A 17,714-nucleotide genomic window follows, 5' to 3' on the forward strand; every position below is an offset into this window, starting at 1 on the left:
CAACTGAGGCACAAGAAGGTAAGGAGACAGGCAAAGGGCTCTCTGCAAAAGAACGTGAAGTAGAATCCAAGTCYCTCGAATCCCACTCTAGTGCTCAGTACATGAAAGCATTCCGGAGGGCTTGTCTGAAGGGCAGCTGAGACAAGAAGCCATCTATCTTAGAAGGAAATTGGTAGTGATAGAAATGGATTTGTGAATACAAAACATTTATTATTCATCAACTATACTTGTTTGCTGGTAAAATCGGTGGATTTGCTAGATCTCATTCTTTTAATGTGCTGCTGGGGAGTGAAGAAGTAAACCGGGTGACAGCATTAGAAATCTTTGGCTACTTCAGTATTTAGGATGAGACACATGAGTGCATAATCTCATAGATTGCATAGTGTCATTTGAGACAGGCAAACATGACTGCAGGTAGCCTTGTTTTACTCCCCACACTCCTGGGTTTCAGAGGCCTGCTTAGCTGCTTCAAAAGCTGAGCTTACCACCTGGAACATCTGGCTGGTTCCTCTCTCTGTTTTCCTCAGTGCCACAATGGAAGGAGAAGGGATAGAGGACACAACATCTAGACCCTATAGAGGTGGCATAGAAGTCTCTACCTAGATCCTGCACTCTCTGATCCTACATACTGTGAAACAGCTGGGAAGGGGAAGAGAACAGACTGAGGTGGGGCAGTTCCAGCTGGAAGCTTTATTATCCTTTTCCTCCGTGTAGAAGACCCCATTGAGCTATAGTGCTAACCTTATTTTCATAGTTGATGACTTGGAGATTGTCATGCAGGAATACTGTGGTTAACACAGAACTGAATCTTGTCTTTCCTGAGCTAGTCCAGCTCTTTCTTTTCTAGATGTTGGAGAAAATACAAGTATTCCAAACTGTGAAGAGAAACAGATAAGCAGTAGTGTGATCCTGTATCTTGGCAGTCAGATGATGGACGTGAAAGAAGCGTAAGAGTGTATTGATGCTACATTTTGGAGGGGTGATTGCAGCAGACAATCCTTCAATAAACTTAGTTTGGCTGTTTTGGATGGAAATAAAGGTAGAAGGATGTATACTTTAACATGGACCAGGTGTCTGCCTCAGTATGCATAATCAGGGATGCACAATGAAATCTCAACCTGCAATGCATGTAGTCATGTTTTCACAGCTACACAGGCAGATGTAGTTGTTCAGAGATTGCTGCTGACCACAAATATGCACACAAAGAGGCAGCAGCCAAAAGAAGATAGTTTCAAATGTGTGACATTCACGAGTCAAAACAGAAGAGGGGAGGGGAAAAAAAGGCAGGAGAGAGATGGTGAGACACAAGTATGTAGATCTGCCAGGGAAGGAGATTGAGGGAGTTGGGATATTCTTGAGGCTGCAGTAAGGAAGGAGGTCATATTGGTTTTCCCACCAGGGCACTGTAACTGAATAGTTTTTCTTTATTTTTCCATCTCTGATTTCTGGAGAGCAGGCTCAGATGGGTATTTCAAATCTGAGATATGTTGTAGATTGAGGTTGACAGCTTTGTTTCTATCAGCGTGCTTGGTCTTTAATTTGGGGAAGAAATACAAAGCTGTGACATCAGCTATATGGTTTATCAATGATATCTTGCCCCAAGGTGCCCGTGCTAATTTCAAAGCTTGGAATTTGGAGGAGTCAGGATATGGGAGTGACTGCCTGCCACAGATGCCTTTCATAAGTCACTGTGCATCTAGCTTTAGCCTACGCCAGCCACATCAGAATTAAAAACAAACACCTATAATATGATTTTTTCCACTATGCTTATTGTTGTATGATGCTGTGATACATACTCACATGTCCCAGTGGTCATCCTTCATGAGAACAGGATAATGAATACTGCTCTTCTTCTGAAAGCATCAATTACTTTTCCTTTCTTTTAAATTACTGTAAAATACCTGAAAGGTACCAGCCCTAGATATTCAGTTGTCTAACCACAACTGATGTGTGCTACGCGGAGCTTGTGCTGTCTTCCAGCAGTTCTGGAGGGGTCACTTTAAGATGAGACGATGCTTCATTTTCCAAGTCTTTTGTACTTTTTGTTGAACCTTAATGGTTGGGATTTCTCAAAAGTGCTAACTATGATGGAAGCTTGCAATATAGCTGCTTGTTTGCCAGGAGTTATAGACGGTATCTGATTTTTTTCAAAGATGTGCTGAGCTGCCATGAGGCTCGGTGTAAGTGTAGCTGGGGGACTTCTGACAGTATGTAACAAGTGTCAGCAGCAATTATCAGTCATTGTCATCCAGAAAATCCATCTTTGTTCTGCTAGTGCTACTCTGAGATTTGTGCATCTTGATTTCACCTTAAGAAAGTATCAGCCTGGATGTTAAGTTATTGGACAGAGACTTGAGATATGATTCATCTTTGCATGATACCATTCTGGGCAAGTTTGAATCTGCCTGTGCCTCAGCTCTGTATTTGTTCAACTGAGATAATGCTTCTCTCTTCCTTTCATTGTCCTCCTCTGTTATTTAGTTTGCTTTTCAGCTCAGTCCTTTTCCATGTGTGTGGATAATTGCAAGGCTTTGCTCCAGTGAGGCTGTGGTCTCAGTGGAGGTCTCAAGGCACTGCTGCAAGACAAATTAATAATAATAAATCCAAATAACCAGAATTATGTTATCAGTTTTGGGACAGGATCTGGTTTTGTTGACATCCGCAGATGGGTTTGACTTCACTCTGCCTACCAAGATGGGAACTATGTCTGGGGTTTTTCTATAAAGATTACTACCTGTTGGGTGGCTAAGCCTCATCCTTTGTCCAAGGTGATAATTTTTGAAGACTCAGATACAAATACAAATCATTTTGGCTAAGGAAATTTTAAATCTATTGTATAATATACACTGGACCAGGAATAACTATTTTAGGATGGTAGTTTAATGGCAAGTTAAACACGTTATGCTTGTGGTAAATATTCATGTTTGCTGCTCTTAAGCTCCGAAATTTCATGTTGTTATCTCAGGTAAGGCATCTTCTGTGTAGGCACACCTTTTTAGGCACAAAAGTTATAGTTGAGAATACATTTGAATCACTGCATTTGCTTTTTTTGTCCAAAATTGACCATGCAGGTAGGTGACACATCCAAATGCTGGCAGTTTGCCAAGACCMCATCTCGACTGTTGCAATCTCCAGATTTTAATAAAGAAACACAGACCCCACTGTCTGGATTTGATGTTTGTGCTCCCTGCACATTGTGAAGGTATTTGTGACTGCATAAAGGTTTGAAACACAACCAGGATTTCTTCATTTGTTGAGATTTCCTGCTTTGGTATTTGATGATGGTAAACATTGCCTACTTTATGAACAGGGAGCATGTTTAACAGAACTATATTTTCATAAAAGTGTGCTCCATGAGAAGAGGGAGTAGGACATTCAAACACTTTGTGGTCTTATTTCATTATGAAAAGTGGAGGCAACCACCGACCCCATTTCAGAGCTGTTAATCCTTATATTGCTCTTTGGCCATCTTTGCATCGTTTAAACAAGGTGGACTCAGACTGTGTTGCTGTTTTTGCTTCTTACATAATTATGCAACTTTTATACTATACACCAAAATCTTTTTTTTTCCTCTGTCATATTTATAATGCAACTCAAGGCCCGATTGTTAAGAAAAATTGGAAATATATGCTTATTTTTTTAATAGGAATCCCTCTTGTGCTGGTTGCGTGATCGTGAATTTGCCTTTGGGGACTCTGTCTTCAGGAAAAATTGTGGCAGAAAAGCTGTTCTCCAGGTTGGTCAATGTGGCCATTCTCTGATAAATTTCTGTACTGCTAAACTTAATGAAAAAAAGATGAGAAAACCTATAGCTAGGAGAATGTACTGAGGGTCTTAAAGCACATATGCAAATAAGATTGAAATATAGTTTGCCAACACAGTATATAGGAATTCATACTACTAATAAACCAGAACATAGCTGATATAGTTCTTCTGATATAGAAGTCTTTTATTCCAGTCTTCCCTCCAAAAGTCCTCTCTCTCCAAGCACATGTATTTTTAAAAATTAAATGGCATGCAAAAAATATAAGAAATTTGTTTAAAAGATGTTGAAGGGAGTTATTACAAACTCTTTTTGTCAGACTTTTATATAAACAAATGTAATCAATATATAGAAAAGAATTGATTTTAATCTCTTTTTAGCCAGAGTAGGATCTGCAGATAACAGTAAGAATAAATGCAGCTCCARGTTTAACAAAAGACATTTTAAAATCCTATTTACATCTTCTGTTAATTGTTTTAGTTCATTGGAAACTTGAAACCATAGCCACACTCCTTCATGAGGCATTTAGTATGAAAATCTTTCCACTGTGCTTATAAAGGAAATCTAAAATAGTTCTTCAAAGGGATTTCTGATTTTTTTTAATATTCTTTTTCTGTGGGTCTTGCTACTTAATGTAAAGTTCTATTTAAATCATATTCTTGCTAATGTAGAACTCAGATTATTAGAATGAAAAGTTTCACTACTTTCTAGACCTTATTTGGCCCTAAAGTAGACTCCATAAACTTTGGTTTAGTGTATAATAAAAAACAAATAAAAGAACCCCCAACTATAATTTTCTTTCCAAGCGTAGCAGTGCCAGTTTTCTGTGCCCTGAAGTGTCAGAAATTACTGGAAAATTTAGTGGCCATTTTAGAGGCTACAGGTGCAYGGGTCCTGAAGAGTAATATGCCTTCAATATTTTAATAAGTGGCTGCTGCAGAAGTTTTTTTTCCCACCATGTGATAATCTTATACATAATGTGCATTCTGCAGGTACTAAGGGACTTTCTTCATTTATATTCCTATTTAATCTCAGGAGGGAGGGCATGCTGCTGATGAACAAATTTACATTAAGTTTCACTCTGCTGAGAGTATGTATAATTTTTATACTGATGCTATTTGGACAAAAATAGCAGTTTGTCACAAACTGTTTCATTCTAAAGATTAAAAACCTGAGCTCCTCAGAACACTTGCAGTAAGCCCCAGAACTGCGTCAGTTTTTGGAAGGGGTTGTTGGGCAATGTACAGAGAAGTTAATGCCCAAAAGAACAGAAAAATGCATGAAAGCGTAGCAGAATAGTTTCTTAGGCTAAATTTTTCAGCTGTGAGAAAGATACCAGTTTGTGAATCTGGAAATGAACTTCTGCCGACCCCAGAGAGTTCTCCTTGCCATGTAGTCCTTCATTATGGTCTCCACTGCTGGCTGATGCCAGTCACACTTTACTTTCCCCTCTTGTTTTGTTCTGTAAAGAAAATGAAATATTGGGTATATATTGATGGCTTATTAAGTGCATAGGAAAGATTTCAGTAGAAATACAATATCTGGAGCATAAGGCAATGCTAGAATTTTATCCTTTTTTTTTTTTTTTTCTTTCCCCCTCACAGCACAGTGTGCTGCTATAGCAGAACCTTGTGATTGTGGTGACTGATCTCTTAGTCTGGAATGGTGTATGGTATGTGATGGTGTACTTTACTATAAGTACAAGTAGAGGTGCAAGTTTGTCTTTTTAAATATAGTAAGTAGCAGCTAACACATGGGGTTTCCTGCAGTGAGTAACATAGCATAGGTGGGTATTTGGATATTTGTCCTAGGAGCAGGAAATTGGATTTTGTAATCTCCTAGTCATTTGTTCCATTACTGTTTGCACACATTTTTACAAATGTAAGAGGTAGAGATAAGACTGGTTGATGTTGATAGTGAGGAGATGAAGAATTTTATGGAAATGAGACTGTTTGGACTGTTTAATAGCTCCTTTCTGGATTTTTTTCTTCATTGGGCTATTTTAAGTTGAAGATTTATATAAAAGTATAACATTTTAAAAGGTCCTAGATGGACTCTTCTTAATGATCTTCACAATTTATTCTATTGTTTTAGTGTGCTTTTGTTTAGAAATTCCCCACGCTTTCTAATTCAGCACCAAATTTTCCTTTAGATAGGCATGCAAAATATTCATAAGAGTGTCTCGTTTCTTCAGTAGGCACAGCATGGGGGAACTAGCTACTTGCCAACTTTTAGCAGATATGTTTGAGGTGGAGGCTTGCTTCAGTAATACACTTTCATAACATGTGGTTGAGGGAACAGAGTGATGGGAGAAACTTTATCTACATATTGTTTGAATGTCTTATAAAGCATTTTTCTCTGTTTTTTTAATATATATGTTTATATATATATATGATTTTATAGCTATAAACATTGGATTCTTAGTGGTTGCTAACACAAATATAAGCCTTGCGGCACTCTTGCTTCCTCCGTCTATCTCCTCCCCAATTTCTTCTTCCTTTTCATGTCTTCTCTGTTCTCTCATTGTTCCCCATTCATTTTTCTTCATTTCCAAGTTCATCTTCTCTCTTCTCCACATCCTCAACACACCTCTCCTCCCCTCAGGTCCTGGCAATTCCTGCTTTTAGTCGTATAGTTCAGCTCCTCTGAGACACAGCCATTTTGAGACTGAAAATGATGTTGGTGCATGAGACTGCTATCCTTATTCCATTCACACCCAACTTTTGGCTTAGGCAAGTAGCCATCCATATACTATACACATTTTAATAGTCCACATCTTCCTATTTAAACTGCAAGCAAATAAAACAGCTGCATCTTTGTATTCCCCAAAATATTCCCTTTCCAAAGACACTAGAAAGCACTTAACGAGGTTAACAAAGGGCAACAAATGTGGAGTTTGTAGGCCAATCTTTAATGAAGATAAGAAACAAAAAGCTTAGAAATACTTTTGAAAAGTCATGTTAGGGAAATGTGAGTTTTGTATAGATCAGGTGCTTCTGTTTAGCCAAGGTATGCTCAGAACCGGACCTAAAATGCTTTTTCAAGTTAGAATAGCCTATGGCTGGTAACAGACCCCTTTTTCACTACTAGGGAATTGACAGGTAAAGCTTTATAGCTGTAGTTTCTCTCAATGACTTTATATTCCTTGCTACAGAGGTGTTTGGATGAGGAGAGACTGGGTAGATCCCATTGCATAGGGCAGTCTGAGCTTTTTGAAAACTGCCTTTGTAACTTCAAAGCGCACCGGTTGTTTTTCCTGACCTTTACGCAAAATGAACACAGCATGTACATGAAAATAATGTCTGTTTAACGATTTTGTGGTATTAGTTCCAACAATGCCTGGTTGACGGAATAAAATTGAGAGGGGAAATAAATGAAGAGTGCCTCGACACACAGTTCCATAAAGAATTTTCTGTATTTATGTAGATCCTGTATCCTTCGACTGATTAGACATAAGCTGGGAAAGAAAGATGTCCTTAAAGTGTCCAACGTACATAGTCCCAGACTGGATGATCAGAAGTGACTGCATTCATTTCCAGGACCTATCTCCCAGGAAATATAGTTAAGATCAAGAGAGTTAAGTCTTTCAAAATCCAGATAGCACTTAAGAGCTGAAGCATTTCTGTGACCTCTTGTACTACTGTTTTGAAAGCTGGGGTCCATGCCTGAATTCTAGAGAGGGCTGAACACCTGGACAAGTATCTACAAAGCTAAATTTAAGCTGGTTATGTTTTGTTTGCTCTGTAACTTCTGTTTTGAAGGCTATAGTATGTTTTTTGATTTTCTTAAATAAGCACTTACTTTTTAAACTTTTTTTTTTTAACTGAAAACCCTGTCTTATATGAAGGAGGAATGGGAACATAGATGAAACTTGTCAGCCTAGGGTGTACTGCTTCTCCATAGCTATTAAGTCAATACACAGTAGGGAACGCAGACTTGTTTAGAGTAAGCTGCAAGAACTAAGGAAGTGACTACTGCAAAGTATTGCGTGAGGCTGCTGCCTTTTGAGGAGGAAATTGTCTCTGGTGGTGCATTGATGAGTGTCTTTCTGATAAAATGCAAGTAGTAATGACCCCACATTCCCTGAATGCAAGTGAGTCACTGGAATCAATTAAGCAAGTAAGTTGTCTGAGAGTATTTTCTGTAGAATCATTCTTTAAAGATTTGGTTCATAAGGCTCTCTTTTCCTAGGAAGGAAGTAGTTTTTTTCACAAGAAAAGATGAAGAAAATCATAATGATTTAAGCCATTTCTGCAATACATATATACTCCAGAATACATATAATGACATGTCTCCCCTTCAGTAGCAGACAATAAATAAATTTTTTAAGGCATTATATATTTGTCCAAGCAAGAGAAGAGTTTCACAGCTTTTCATACTTTCCTAAGGCTTCCACTCAACCATTGYGGGTGGTCAGCTGTCTTAGTATAACTAAGGGAATTCACAAAGGACTAAAAATATGTACAATTAAATGCCAACTATTCTCAAAATCAAGATGTCTCATCAAAGTTTTATCCATGTTAAAGTATCACCATACTACAACTACGTTTTTGATGATTTAGGAATAGACTGCAGACAATAGTAGAAGTGAATAGCTAAGTTTATCCTTCTGCTGTGCTTGGCAACATATATGGAGATCCTGAATCTTCCACTTTCATGAAAATTGGTGGAGATTGAAATTTCTCAAGAGCTCGTGGAACATGGTGTGGTGAAGGAAAGAAACACAACATGTTAATAAGGGACGCTACTTGTTTAGGCTTGTTTTTAAAGGAGTTTCTTTGGATTACAGTCATTAACTATATTTCTTTTCTCTGAAAAATCCAATCCTGAATAAATGGTGGATATTTATCTTGTAATATATCATAACAAATATGAAAAGTGTGGTACATTTTGTGTGATACTGTTTAAGGAGACCTGTAGTGAAATCTTGCCCCATTGAAATTGGTGGGCGCTATTCCTGATGACTTCAATGTAGATGCAGTGTTTCTGAAAGAGATTTGACATGCCGATGTATTGAATACCTATGTCTGCTGCTGGTATATTAATATTGTTTCTTACCTTTGCCCTAGCTTTGATGAAACTATCACTGTGGTGAATTGCAGGTGAGGGCAATAGTGTATAGAGACTGCTGTGCTTTGTCAGCATGTGTCTCTGTTTTTTCAAGACCTTAGTATCAGTGCTTATCACAGGCCAAATCCTTTTGAAATCAGGAAATTAGTTTCAGTACCTGAATGAAAGCTGAATGCTTCTGAAAATTTGCCCTGCTGTGTCTAGTCCATATAGACAGAAAGCGGTAAGATACACTCTGGTCGGTACTGCTGTGCATGTGCTGGTTATTGTTTTGGGGGATGTAGCTCCCAAAGTGGAAAAATAATTAATATAAGTTGGTTATAGAGTGACCAAAAATGACATCTTTTATTTTTTCTTAGTCAGTAAACTCTCCCTCGTTTTCCCCTCTGAGGAAAAAAAGTCATTCTGCAAGTTTAAAAATATTCATTGGGGTAGGGAGTGGAACTTGCCCAGTCAGGTTCCTAAGTATTAACTAGTGAGCTATGAAAGTAGTTTCAAATACACTGAGTTAGTAACTGTTCAATATTTTTATATTGGCTGGATCAGGTGTGGGAGAGAATATATCCAAATACCCTGGATCCTGATGGCTAAGGCATTTTCATGAAGAGTGCGACCTCAAATCCAAAAAAAGGTTATGAAGCAAGATATATCACATCACAGATGAGGGTCTTGACCACCCCTAACTGGCAATTTGTGGGGTCTTTCTGTGTTATGTTTAAATGTGCCTTATATAATGTGCATGTATGTGTATTTATTTGTGTATTTATCCACCTGTATATTTGTCATCAACCAGTTCTGAAATGTGTGTGAAATTAGATCTTTGGATGGTATTCTATGTTGCACAGAATAAAATTTGCAGCTAAAAGGGAAGGGAATTAATAAGTCTTTAGGTCAACATTGCACTTGTGCAGTTCTGCACTGCTTCAGACATTGAAATCAACCCTACTGGAGTGGTATCAGCTGTCAAAACTACAGAGATGTGTCCTCAGCTGCATGTAAATGGTGACACCACTCTGGGTCTTCTGTAGTGCTATGTCCTGAGGATTTCACTTCTTACACAGGTGTCTGTGTGAAACATAAGTAGTTACATGTGTGCAAAATTAAAACCTCTGTCTGCTGCTCTCTGCCTTAGCTGCAGCATGCAGGGAGTTCTCCTCTCCCTGGAAACGTGGCTTTTAGAAGCTCTTTACATTTCTACAGCTCCATAACCTGGCACAAAGGAGTGGAAACTGCTGTTTTGATTCCCTAGTGAGCATAACATCCCAGCAAATTTATATCATTATTTTTTTAACTGTATCTTCTTAGAATATACTGTGGAAGAGAAAGGGTAAACTTCTTTGAAGGAAATGGAAAGGGATAGGATAATCCAAATATGTTTTGTTTGTTCATGGATGAGAGAACCATAATGAGTGTATCTGCCCCTTCCAGAAAGAGTAGTCTCAAATGCCACCATCTGCGGAGCATGCTCTAGAGTGCTTTTCCTGCCAAATGCCGTATAGACTTATCCAAGCATGCCTGGAGACGTGTTAACCTGACCAATATGCCTGTATACTTTGGGTCTTGTGTACCTCCAAGTGTGCCATCCAGACATGCATGAATCTGCTTGTGCAGGTCTGCTCTTTTCAGACCATGAGTTTTATCCTGAAAGCAGCCTTGGACTGGGCCTCAAAAGGCAGGCAGATATCTTCAATGTGAGGGAGACAGAAATCTATGAAAGTGGTACCCTCTGAGCAGACAAAATTGGGATTCATCTTTAGAAAATCTTGGCCCCGAGGTGCTTTGAGATCCTTGAATGGAAGGTGCTAAGGAAGTGTAGAGTATTGCTATTGCTACCAGGAATCAGATAGTGCTTTCTTTACATGCAGTTTTGTTAATTCCTTTATTTTGTGCAAGGTAAATTGCTCCATGTGCCTTCAAGCAATCTTAATTTAATGCAGTAATGGCTTTGGGTGATTGAAGAACTAATCAGCTACAGCCACCACTTTTCATCTTCCAGGGTAAAAACAATGAACTTGTAGTACCTTCCTCCTCACTCCTCCTCACACCATGGCTCCCCAGGAATATGGACCCTTGAACTGTAATCAGACTGCTTGTGTTTACACATCCAAATGCCATAATTCAGGAAGGGATAGGAAATACTGTTTTTTGGGGGGGGGGGTTGTTTGTTTGTTTTTTTTTTTTTTTAGATTCTTGCAGGAAGGAATGAATCAGTGCATAGTTTTCTTAATCATTTACTAAGAAGTACAGCAAGCATCAGATCTTCTTGTTTGGGGTAGGTCTAACAAAAATTGAGTGGCATTAACCCATAATAACAAACTTTGGAAAGAATCTAGAAGAGTTGAATGATCTGACCTTTCCAAGAAGAGATCTCAAGATCTTAGGAATTGCATCTGTGTAAGAAGTTATTTTGTTCCCAAATATAAGCTTGTTTTATCCAGTAACATACATATGTACACTTCTTCCTACTCCTGCCATATGTGTGCATTCACACGCATAAATGTAAGTCTTTTATACTTTAAACATTTACATATAGTCCTTTGAGTATGTTAAAATTTTTCTTAAAGCACACATCTCAGTCATTCAGAGTAACGGCTTTACTTCAAATCAGTCTGTTTTTTTTCTGGAAAACTTCTTTTCATATCTTTTTGGCACAGAAGAAAATGAAATGCATTCTTGCAAATTCACTGCTGAGGAGAGCTGAGGAGCACGTTTCTGTAAGTATGCCTCCAGGTATATTCGACAACAAAAGAGTAAGGATACTTGAAATACAAGCATGGAAGGGGAAAATAGCTTTTTCTGAACAAAAGGGAATCAAATTCTGTCAAAACTTGCACAAAATTGTCTGTGTGCGTCCATGTCAAAATAGCAAGTCTGCTATGTTTTCTGTTTTGTCCATGGTGTATATTACAATTTTTTAAAAGGAAAACGTTGGGGTGAACTTTTTTTTTCTCTCTAGATTTCTTTATGATTAAATGACATTTTAGAGATACAGGCCAAAAGTCTCAATCCTGATCTTGAATTGTGAACCTATCCTAGCTGCCATGAAATAATAATAATAATAAAAAAATCTAAAACTCCCTTATATTTATTCTACATATACCCACTTTAGACCTATCTTGTTCAGCAATTACTATGCACAAGCCAGTGTTAATTTAAGTTTTTTAACTTGTTCCACACTTTCTTAGATTCTTGGTTGTCTGCTTCTGCATTTGTTAAAGAGAGATAGGAACATGAGATGAATGTATGCTTTAATGGGAGACAGCAATGTTAGACCATGACAAAGATCTGTTGGTAAGCATAGCTGGCAATAGGAGGAATTTTACACCACAAAATTTTGGGTCTTTAACAACAACTGACTTGAATGTTTTCATTTACCTACATATTCTCTCCTTGCCCCTCCAAGCTCTATCAGTGGCTCAGGGCATTACAAACAATAGAAATATCAAAGATAACGTGTTGGATTCTGATGTGCTCTTGCCAGTGCAGCCTATTGGATATATTCTGATCATGTAAGAATCATGATGGCAATTTGACAATCTCTGAATATTATTTTTTGACAAATATAAGTGTTATAGAAATATTTTCATGCAATAATAACATTATTTTAACACCAGTATAGAAGCATAAMTTACCAGATGAGTCAGAATTACGGCCCTTTTCTGCTGTGTGTGGGCAGACCCCTGCATCTGTGCTCATTTCAGGTTTGGGACATAAATGTATTAGATGCGTACTGGGAGAGATTGAGTCTTGCTAAGTGTTTTAATAGAAGAAACAAGTTGTCCTTAGTTGTGGAAAAAGAAAATACTTTAAAGATGGAAATTTCATTGCATTCCACTTTTGAAAGATGGGTATGTTAACATGGAAATGTCTCTAGTTCTTCTTATAAGATGAAGGACAGAACTGGAAATAAATGTAAAGCAGCTAAAATTAATGTCTTGAAAGAAAAGTGGAGGTGTATTTATGGCATCTTCAGGAGATTCCAGGAAGGATTTGTGTAAGTGGACTGCTGTGGTGGTCCAGTACTTCTGTAAAGTATATTTGTAGTTAATGTACTAATATGTAATATACTGTTGTAATATTATTAACTCTCAATGACAAGTTTTCTCAAAGTCATAAGCTATTTCATTGTCTGCCTCTCTTCTCAGGGGGACACTGAGAATACTCACTAATAGGGATCTCTCCTTTCTTCTGACACCTTTTCCTAAACAGAATTCCCCTGCAGGTTATTGAGAAAGACATCTCTTTGCTTGAAATCCTGAGATTTGTCTTGGTTTGTAGGTACTTCAGAGATTTCTGTCTATAGCACTGCTTTATTTGGATTTTCTGCCTCTGTGAAAGCAGTCTGTTCAGTGTCTGTCATCTGAGTTGACTTTGTACGCTAGACTGAGTTAAAATGGAAACAACAGTACATATTTTAGCAAAGGAAATAGTTGTGCTCTTGCTCAGAAAAATGGAAATAGCATTACAAGAGAAAAGCGTCAAAGTAAAAAAAAAAAAAAGGCAAATTGGGATTAGAAGTGAAATTTAATTTCTCATAGGTGACGCTGCTCAAGAAGACTCTGCCTCTACTTCTACAGTGACCGCATTCTGGGTACTAGGGTTAGATATTGCTTTCCGTCACTGTAAATAAAAAATGTGATGATTTCCAGCTTCTTCTGGACAGCCTCATGCTCTTCCTTCTCCTCCCACAATGATCTTGTGTTATTGCTTTTTCCCATTTCTGCGTCACTCTGAATGAAGGGAAGAGTGGCTCCTCTTTCCACTCTGCCTTTGCTCCCTTCTCCAGGGAAAATTAAGAATCCCTCCCACTTTTTCCCAGAACCACTGAGAATTCAGCCCTTGTGCCTTCTCCTTACTACAGTCATATGCTGAGGGTCATCTGGATGCTACAGTTTGCATGTTAATATTCAGAGCAGTTTCAGGGTCCCCTGCCTCATCTTCCTTTTTATTAATCAATTTAGGGAAATTCGATTAGCTCTAGTTGTTTGTGAAAAAGCAAATCAAACTTTTTTTTCCCTCCTAGATTGCCTGAATCTAGGTTGTCCTTTCAAATGCACAGGACCAATTTTCATTTAAAGAATCAATTGAATTACCATTTCATCTGATTCCTCCTTTCTTCCCTGAAAGTGTGACTTTCATTGTGAGCTTTTTCTTGGCTTTGTAATAACTTTCAGCTTGAATATTATAGAAAGTAGTATTTGGACAATATATTGATAGTCTTACAATTCAAGGCATGTTGTCAGGTTTATCTAGAGACTGCACATGACATGAGAGTAACATATATAATTAACTTGGTACACGTAGGATGGGATAGGGAAACTGTCTCTGCTGTCCCCCTTGTTCAGTTTTGAAATCTTATGCTCTTACATTATATGCTCATGAAATTACAGACTGTGAGTGGGATTCATATAGCAAAATGTAGACGTCTACGTCTGAGTTAGTTACCCAAAGCTGCATGTATGGGGAATGGAGAGAAACAGGACAGATGAATCACACCCTTGAAGAACCTATTTTTTACGTTTATGCTAAGATAAAATGAATCATAGCCTAAAAGTGCCCATTTAGCTGGTAAGATATATTGGGGGGACAACTCAAATGTGATGCCTACGTTCTACACATCTAAAACTGGATAAAATGAACACTACCTTTTGTGTTTCTGGTGTATGCTTATGTGCACAGAAAAAAAATTTGCATAGAAAAAAAAATACGTTTTTCCACATAGAAATTTCTTGAAAAATTGAAGAAGACTTTAGGTTTCTAGGACTCAAACCACAGAAATCAAGAAACGCATAAGTTTAATTAGCATGTTTTGCATATATGTGTTGTACAACATGCATCAGCAAATAAAAAAACGTAATATGAAGGTTTCACTTTAGCAGCATGTCAAATTAATAACTGAAAGGTAGCTTAAATTATGATATTGCTTGTTTAGTCATTTTTAAACTGTGTGTCCTATGTACTCAGGGAGATCTGCAGGTGAATCTGCAGATCCTGTTAGGGAGCTGATGAGCTCTTAGTGTAAATGAGAGTTAGTCTCCTCTGTGTGTGCGTGAACCATATAACGTGTCTCCCTCAAATTCTCTGTGTTTTGAAAAAGCCTGTGGAGTCTGAAGTAAGTGAATATATGAAGACCTTGTATCACTAGTTGCTGAAAAAGAGAATCTGTTCTGTCTCTTTTTGTTTGCCTCTTCAGTACGTAATCAGCAAGGTGACTATGTGGAACGTGAGCCAGGGTGAGCTCACCCTCCATCAGGCTTGTAGAAGCAAGTCCTCTTCCCAGTTATGCTGGTGCCACAAAATACCTGTGAGGGGACCCCTCAGCTGAAAACATCCATGGGATGCACCACCTTCCCATGAAGAGGCGAACAATGTTAAAATAAAACTGACCAATGAATCAAGATAAATAAGATTTGTCCTGTAACATAGAATATCTGTTTTCTTTTCATCTTCTGTTTCATATATGCATGGTTTATTGAAGCTAATGAAACTGGAGAACTTCTATTTGAGTTTAAAAAGAAGGCATAACATGGTTTGGCTTAAAATCTGTCATTCAGGATATGTCCAGAAAGATAGCTTTTGATAGAAATTGAGCTTTTACAGTCCCTAAATTCAGGCACCTGGCCTGAGCCACGTGTTGCAGTAAGTAGATTCCAGCACATAATTTCCCTGCGTAATTAGTGGGGATATTTAGAGACCCTGAAAGGGGGTAACAGCATAAGGATCATAGCTCCTTCTACTCTCTGGAGCTCAGAGCTGCTCAAGATCCAGACCCTGCTTCTGGATAGCCTTGTAAAGTGCAGCAGATTTTTATGCAAGATTATAGCAATGGAGTCCCAGAAGCAATGCATCTAGATTCTCCTCTGGCTGAAGAGATCAAATTCACAGATCCTAATTCCCAGAAAAATCTTTCCCTGCCAGGTCACAATCTATTTAGGAGGCACTCTGTACCTTGTTGACAGTCCATTTGGAACTGGACAGTTTTGAAGCCAAACATGCAATAGTCAAGAAAGTGGAAAAGAAGATGTGGCCTGACCATGGCCTGACAGTTGTATACCATGTTAGACAAGCACTGGATTCAGCCCCTGCCTCCCTCCAAACAAAACCAACACCCCCCTCTTTCCCCTGGACAACCCCCCCCCCCCCAAACCCTCTTAGGAAAGAGCAATGACTGTGGCATGAAAGCATTGTGAAATGTAAGTTTGAAGTACTCAAGGTACCTTTTTGAATCAGACAAGAGAGTTCAATTGAAATGATGCCTCCACAAGCTTTTGATCTGGCTAAATCAGTTCAAAAGCATGCTTTAATTTAAATTAGTGAAATAGCAGAGGTAGCTGAGGGCTGTCTACAATGCTGAATGTCTCCCAGCTGCTAGTGTTTAGTCAGGACTGGTTAGTGCTTTATTCCCAAGGGATTTCAGCAGCATCATCACCAGCCAGCAGCAGGGGCTTTCTGGCTTTTCATCTCACCTTTCAGGCACAGAAGGACAAATCTTGAATGGCAGTATTGTGTGCAAGCTGCCTTTGAGAGCCATGTGCACGTTCACAAAATCAAAAGATTCAAACCCACATGTCAACAACTGCCTATAAAAGCAGTGCTGGAGTTCGTCCCATGTCTGTGCCTTGAGAGGCAGTTTGCTTCCTCCGGGTGAGAACCAGCATGCTAAACATCCGGTGGGCAGTGCGGCTGGGCTGAGAACGGGGCATTGGTGCGAGGGGGAGCCTCAAGCCACGATAAAATAGCACATATGGCCAAGACACTGTTTCTGTGCTGGAGTTTGCAAGGCACCACTCTTGGGCTGTACTTCAGGCTGCTGCCCGTTTCTGATCTGTTATTTGTAAATCCGTATTAGCTTGAGAAAAGACTTTTTTATATACTGTACTGACCATATCTTCCTAGATTAGCTCCGACTGTATAGTAGTTGGATTTGCTGCTGGTCCTTTACATCTTTATTTGAAGGAAAGCCATATATGTCACACACACAATTTCATTTTTATATTGAAAGGTACTTGTCAAATAATGAWTCCTGGATGAAATTTCTACTTTTGTGTATTGGTGGGTCATAATTTGGATTACAGCTTCTTAAGAATACTTTTTGTGTGATAAAATGGTTCTTAGCAGTTTCTTGTATGATTTAGGTATTGTGAACATACCAAATAATTCAAATAACTGTTAAAAATACCTCTTCATGATTTTATCTGTGTTTGCACTTTAATGGACCAGCAATGAAAAGATGATCATATATCTGAATCATCAGGATAATATTTATATCTAAACTGAGTAACAATGTAATTCTATCTGTGTTACCCAGGCTGTCTGTCCTCCTCCTTTTGCATGGTATAGCCTGATTCGGATTTTCTGTTCAGTGTTTATTGCCTGACCCAAAGAGCTCAATCTAAATATTTGGTGCGTTCAGTGATATTCCCAGTATACTTATGGCTGCCATAAAATGATGAGTAAAGCATAGGATGCTGGCCATTTTGTAGCTCTGTAGCATTTATTTTTGACATTCACAGGATGCTTTTAGAATCTGGTTAAAAATTACGTTTTTCAGTACTCAGCTGCAGAGGAGGACTCAGTATTTTCAGATATGTTAGGAGTGACTTTTTTGTATGCATCCACGTATCCAGTGAAATCTCTCCAAAAAGGTTCCTGTTTCACGAGGCCTCCAGTTGCCAAGTTAGGAGATCTTTCCTTAGTTCTAACAGTTGGATATTACAAACTTCAGGCTAAATTTATTTCCTAACCAGTTTATACATATTTCTTACTGTGTCAGTACTGTTTTCAGCTCTTTTTCTCTGTGCTGTTTACCCAGATGTAGTTACAGAAAGCAGTGTTATGTTCTTGTATGGTTCGTTATTACTAAAAGAGCTCTTTTGCTCTC

General features: G+C 38.4%; 1 protein-coding gene across 1 annotated transcript in view; it reads left to right on the top strand.

Moving 5' to 3' along the window:
• The window catches only part of RIMS1 (regulating synaptic membrane exocytosis 1), a 354,268-nt gene that overhangs the window by 18,470 nt on the left and 318,084 nt on the right, over positions 1-17,714 (top strand). Inside the window, exons 5-6 of the mRNA XM_026089988.1 lie at positions 1,213-1,237; positions 9,895-9,913. Of these exons, the coding sequence (XP_025945773.1) occupies positions 1,213-1,237; positions 9,895-9,913 (44 nt within the window). The remainder of the gene's footprint in view (positions 1-1,212; positions 1,238-9,894; positions 9,914-17,714) is intronic.

Source organism: Apteryx rowi, unplaced genomic scaffold (assembly GCF_003343035.1).
Source record: "Apteryx rowi isolate R43461 unplaced genomic scaffold, aptRow1 scaffold_84, whole genome shotgun sequence".
Lineage (NCBI taxonomy): Eukaryota > Metazoa > Chordata > Aves > Apterygiformes > Apterygidae > Apteryx > Apteryx rowi.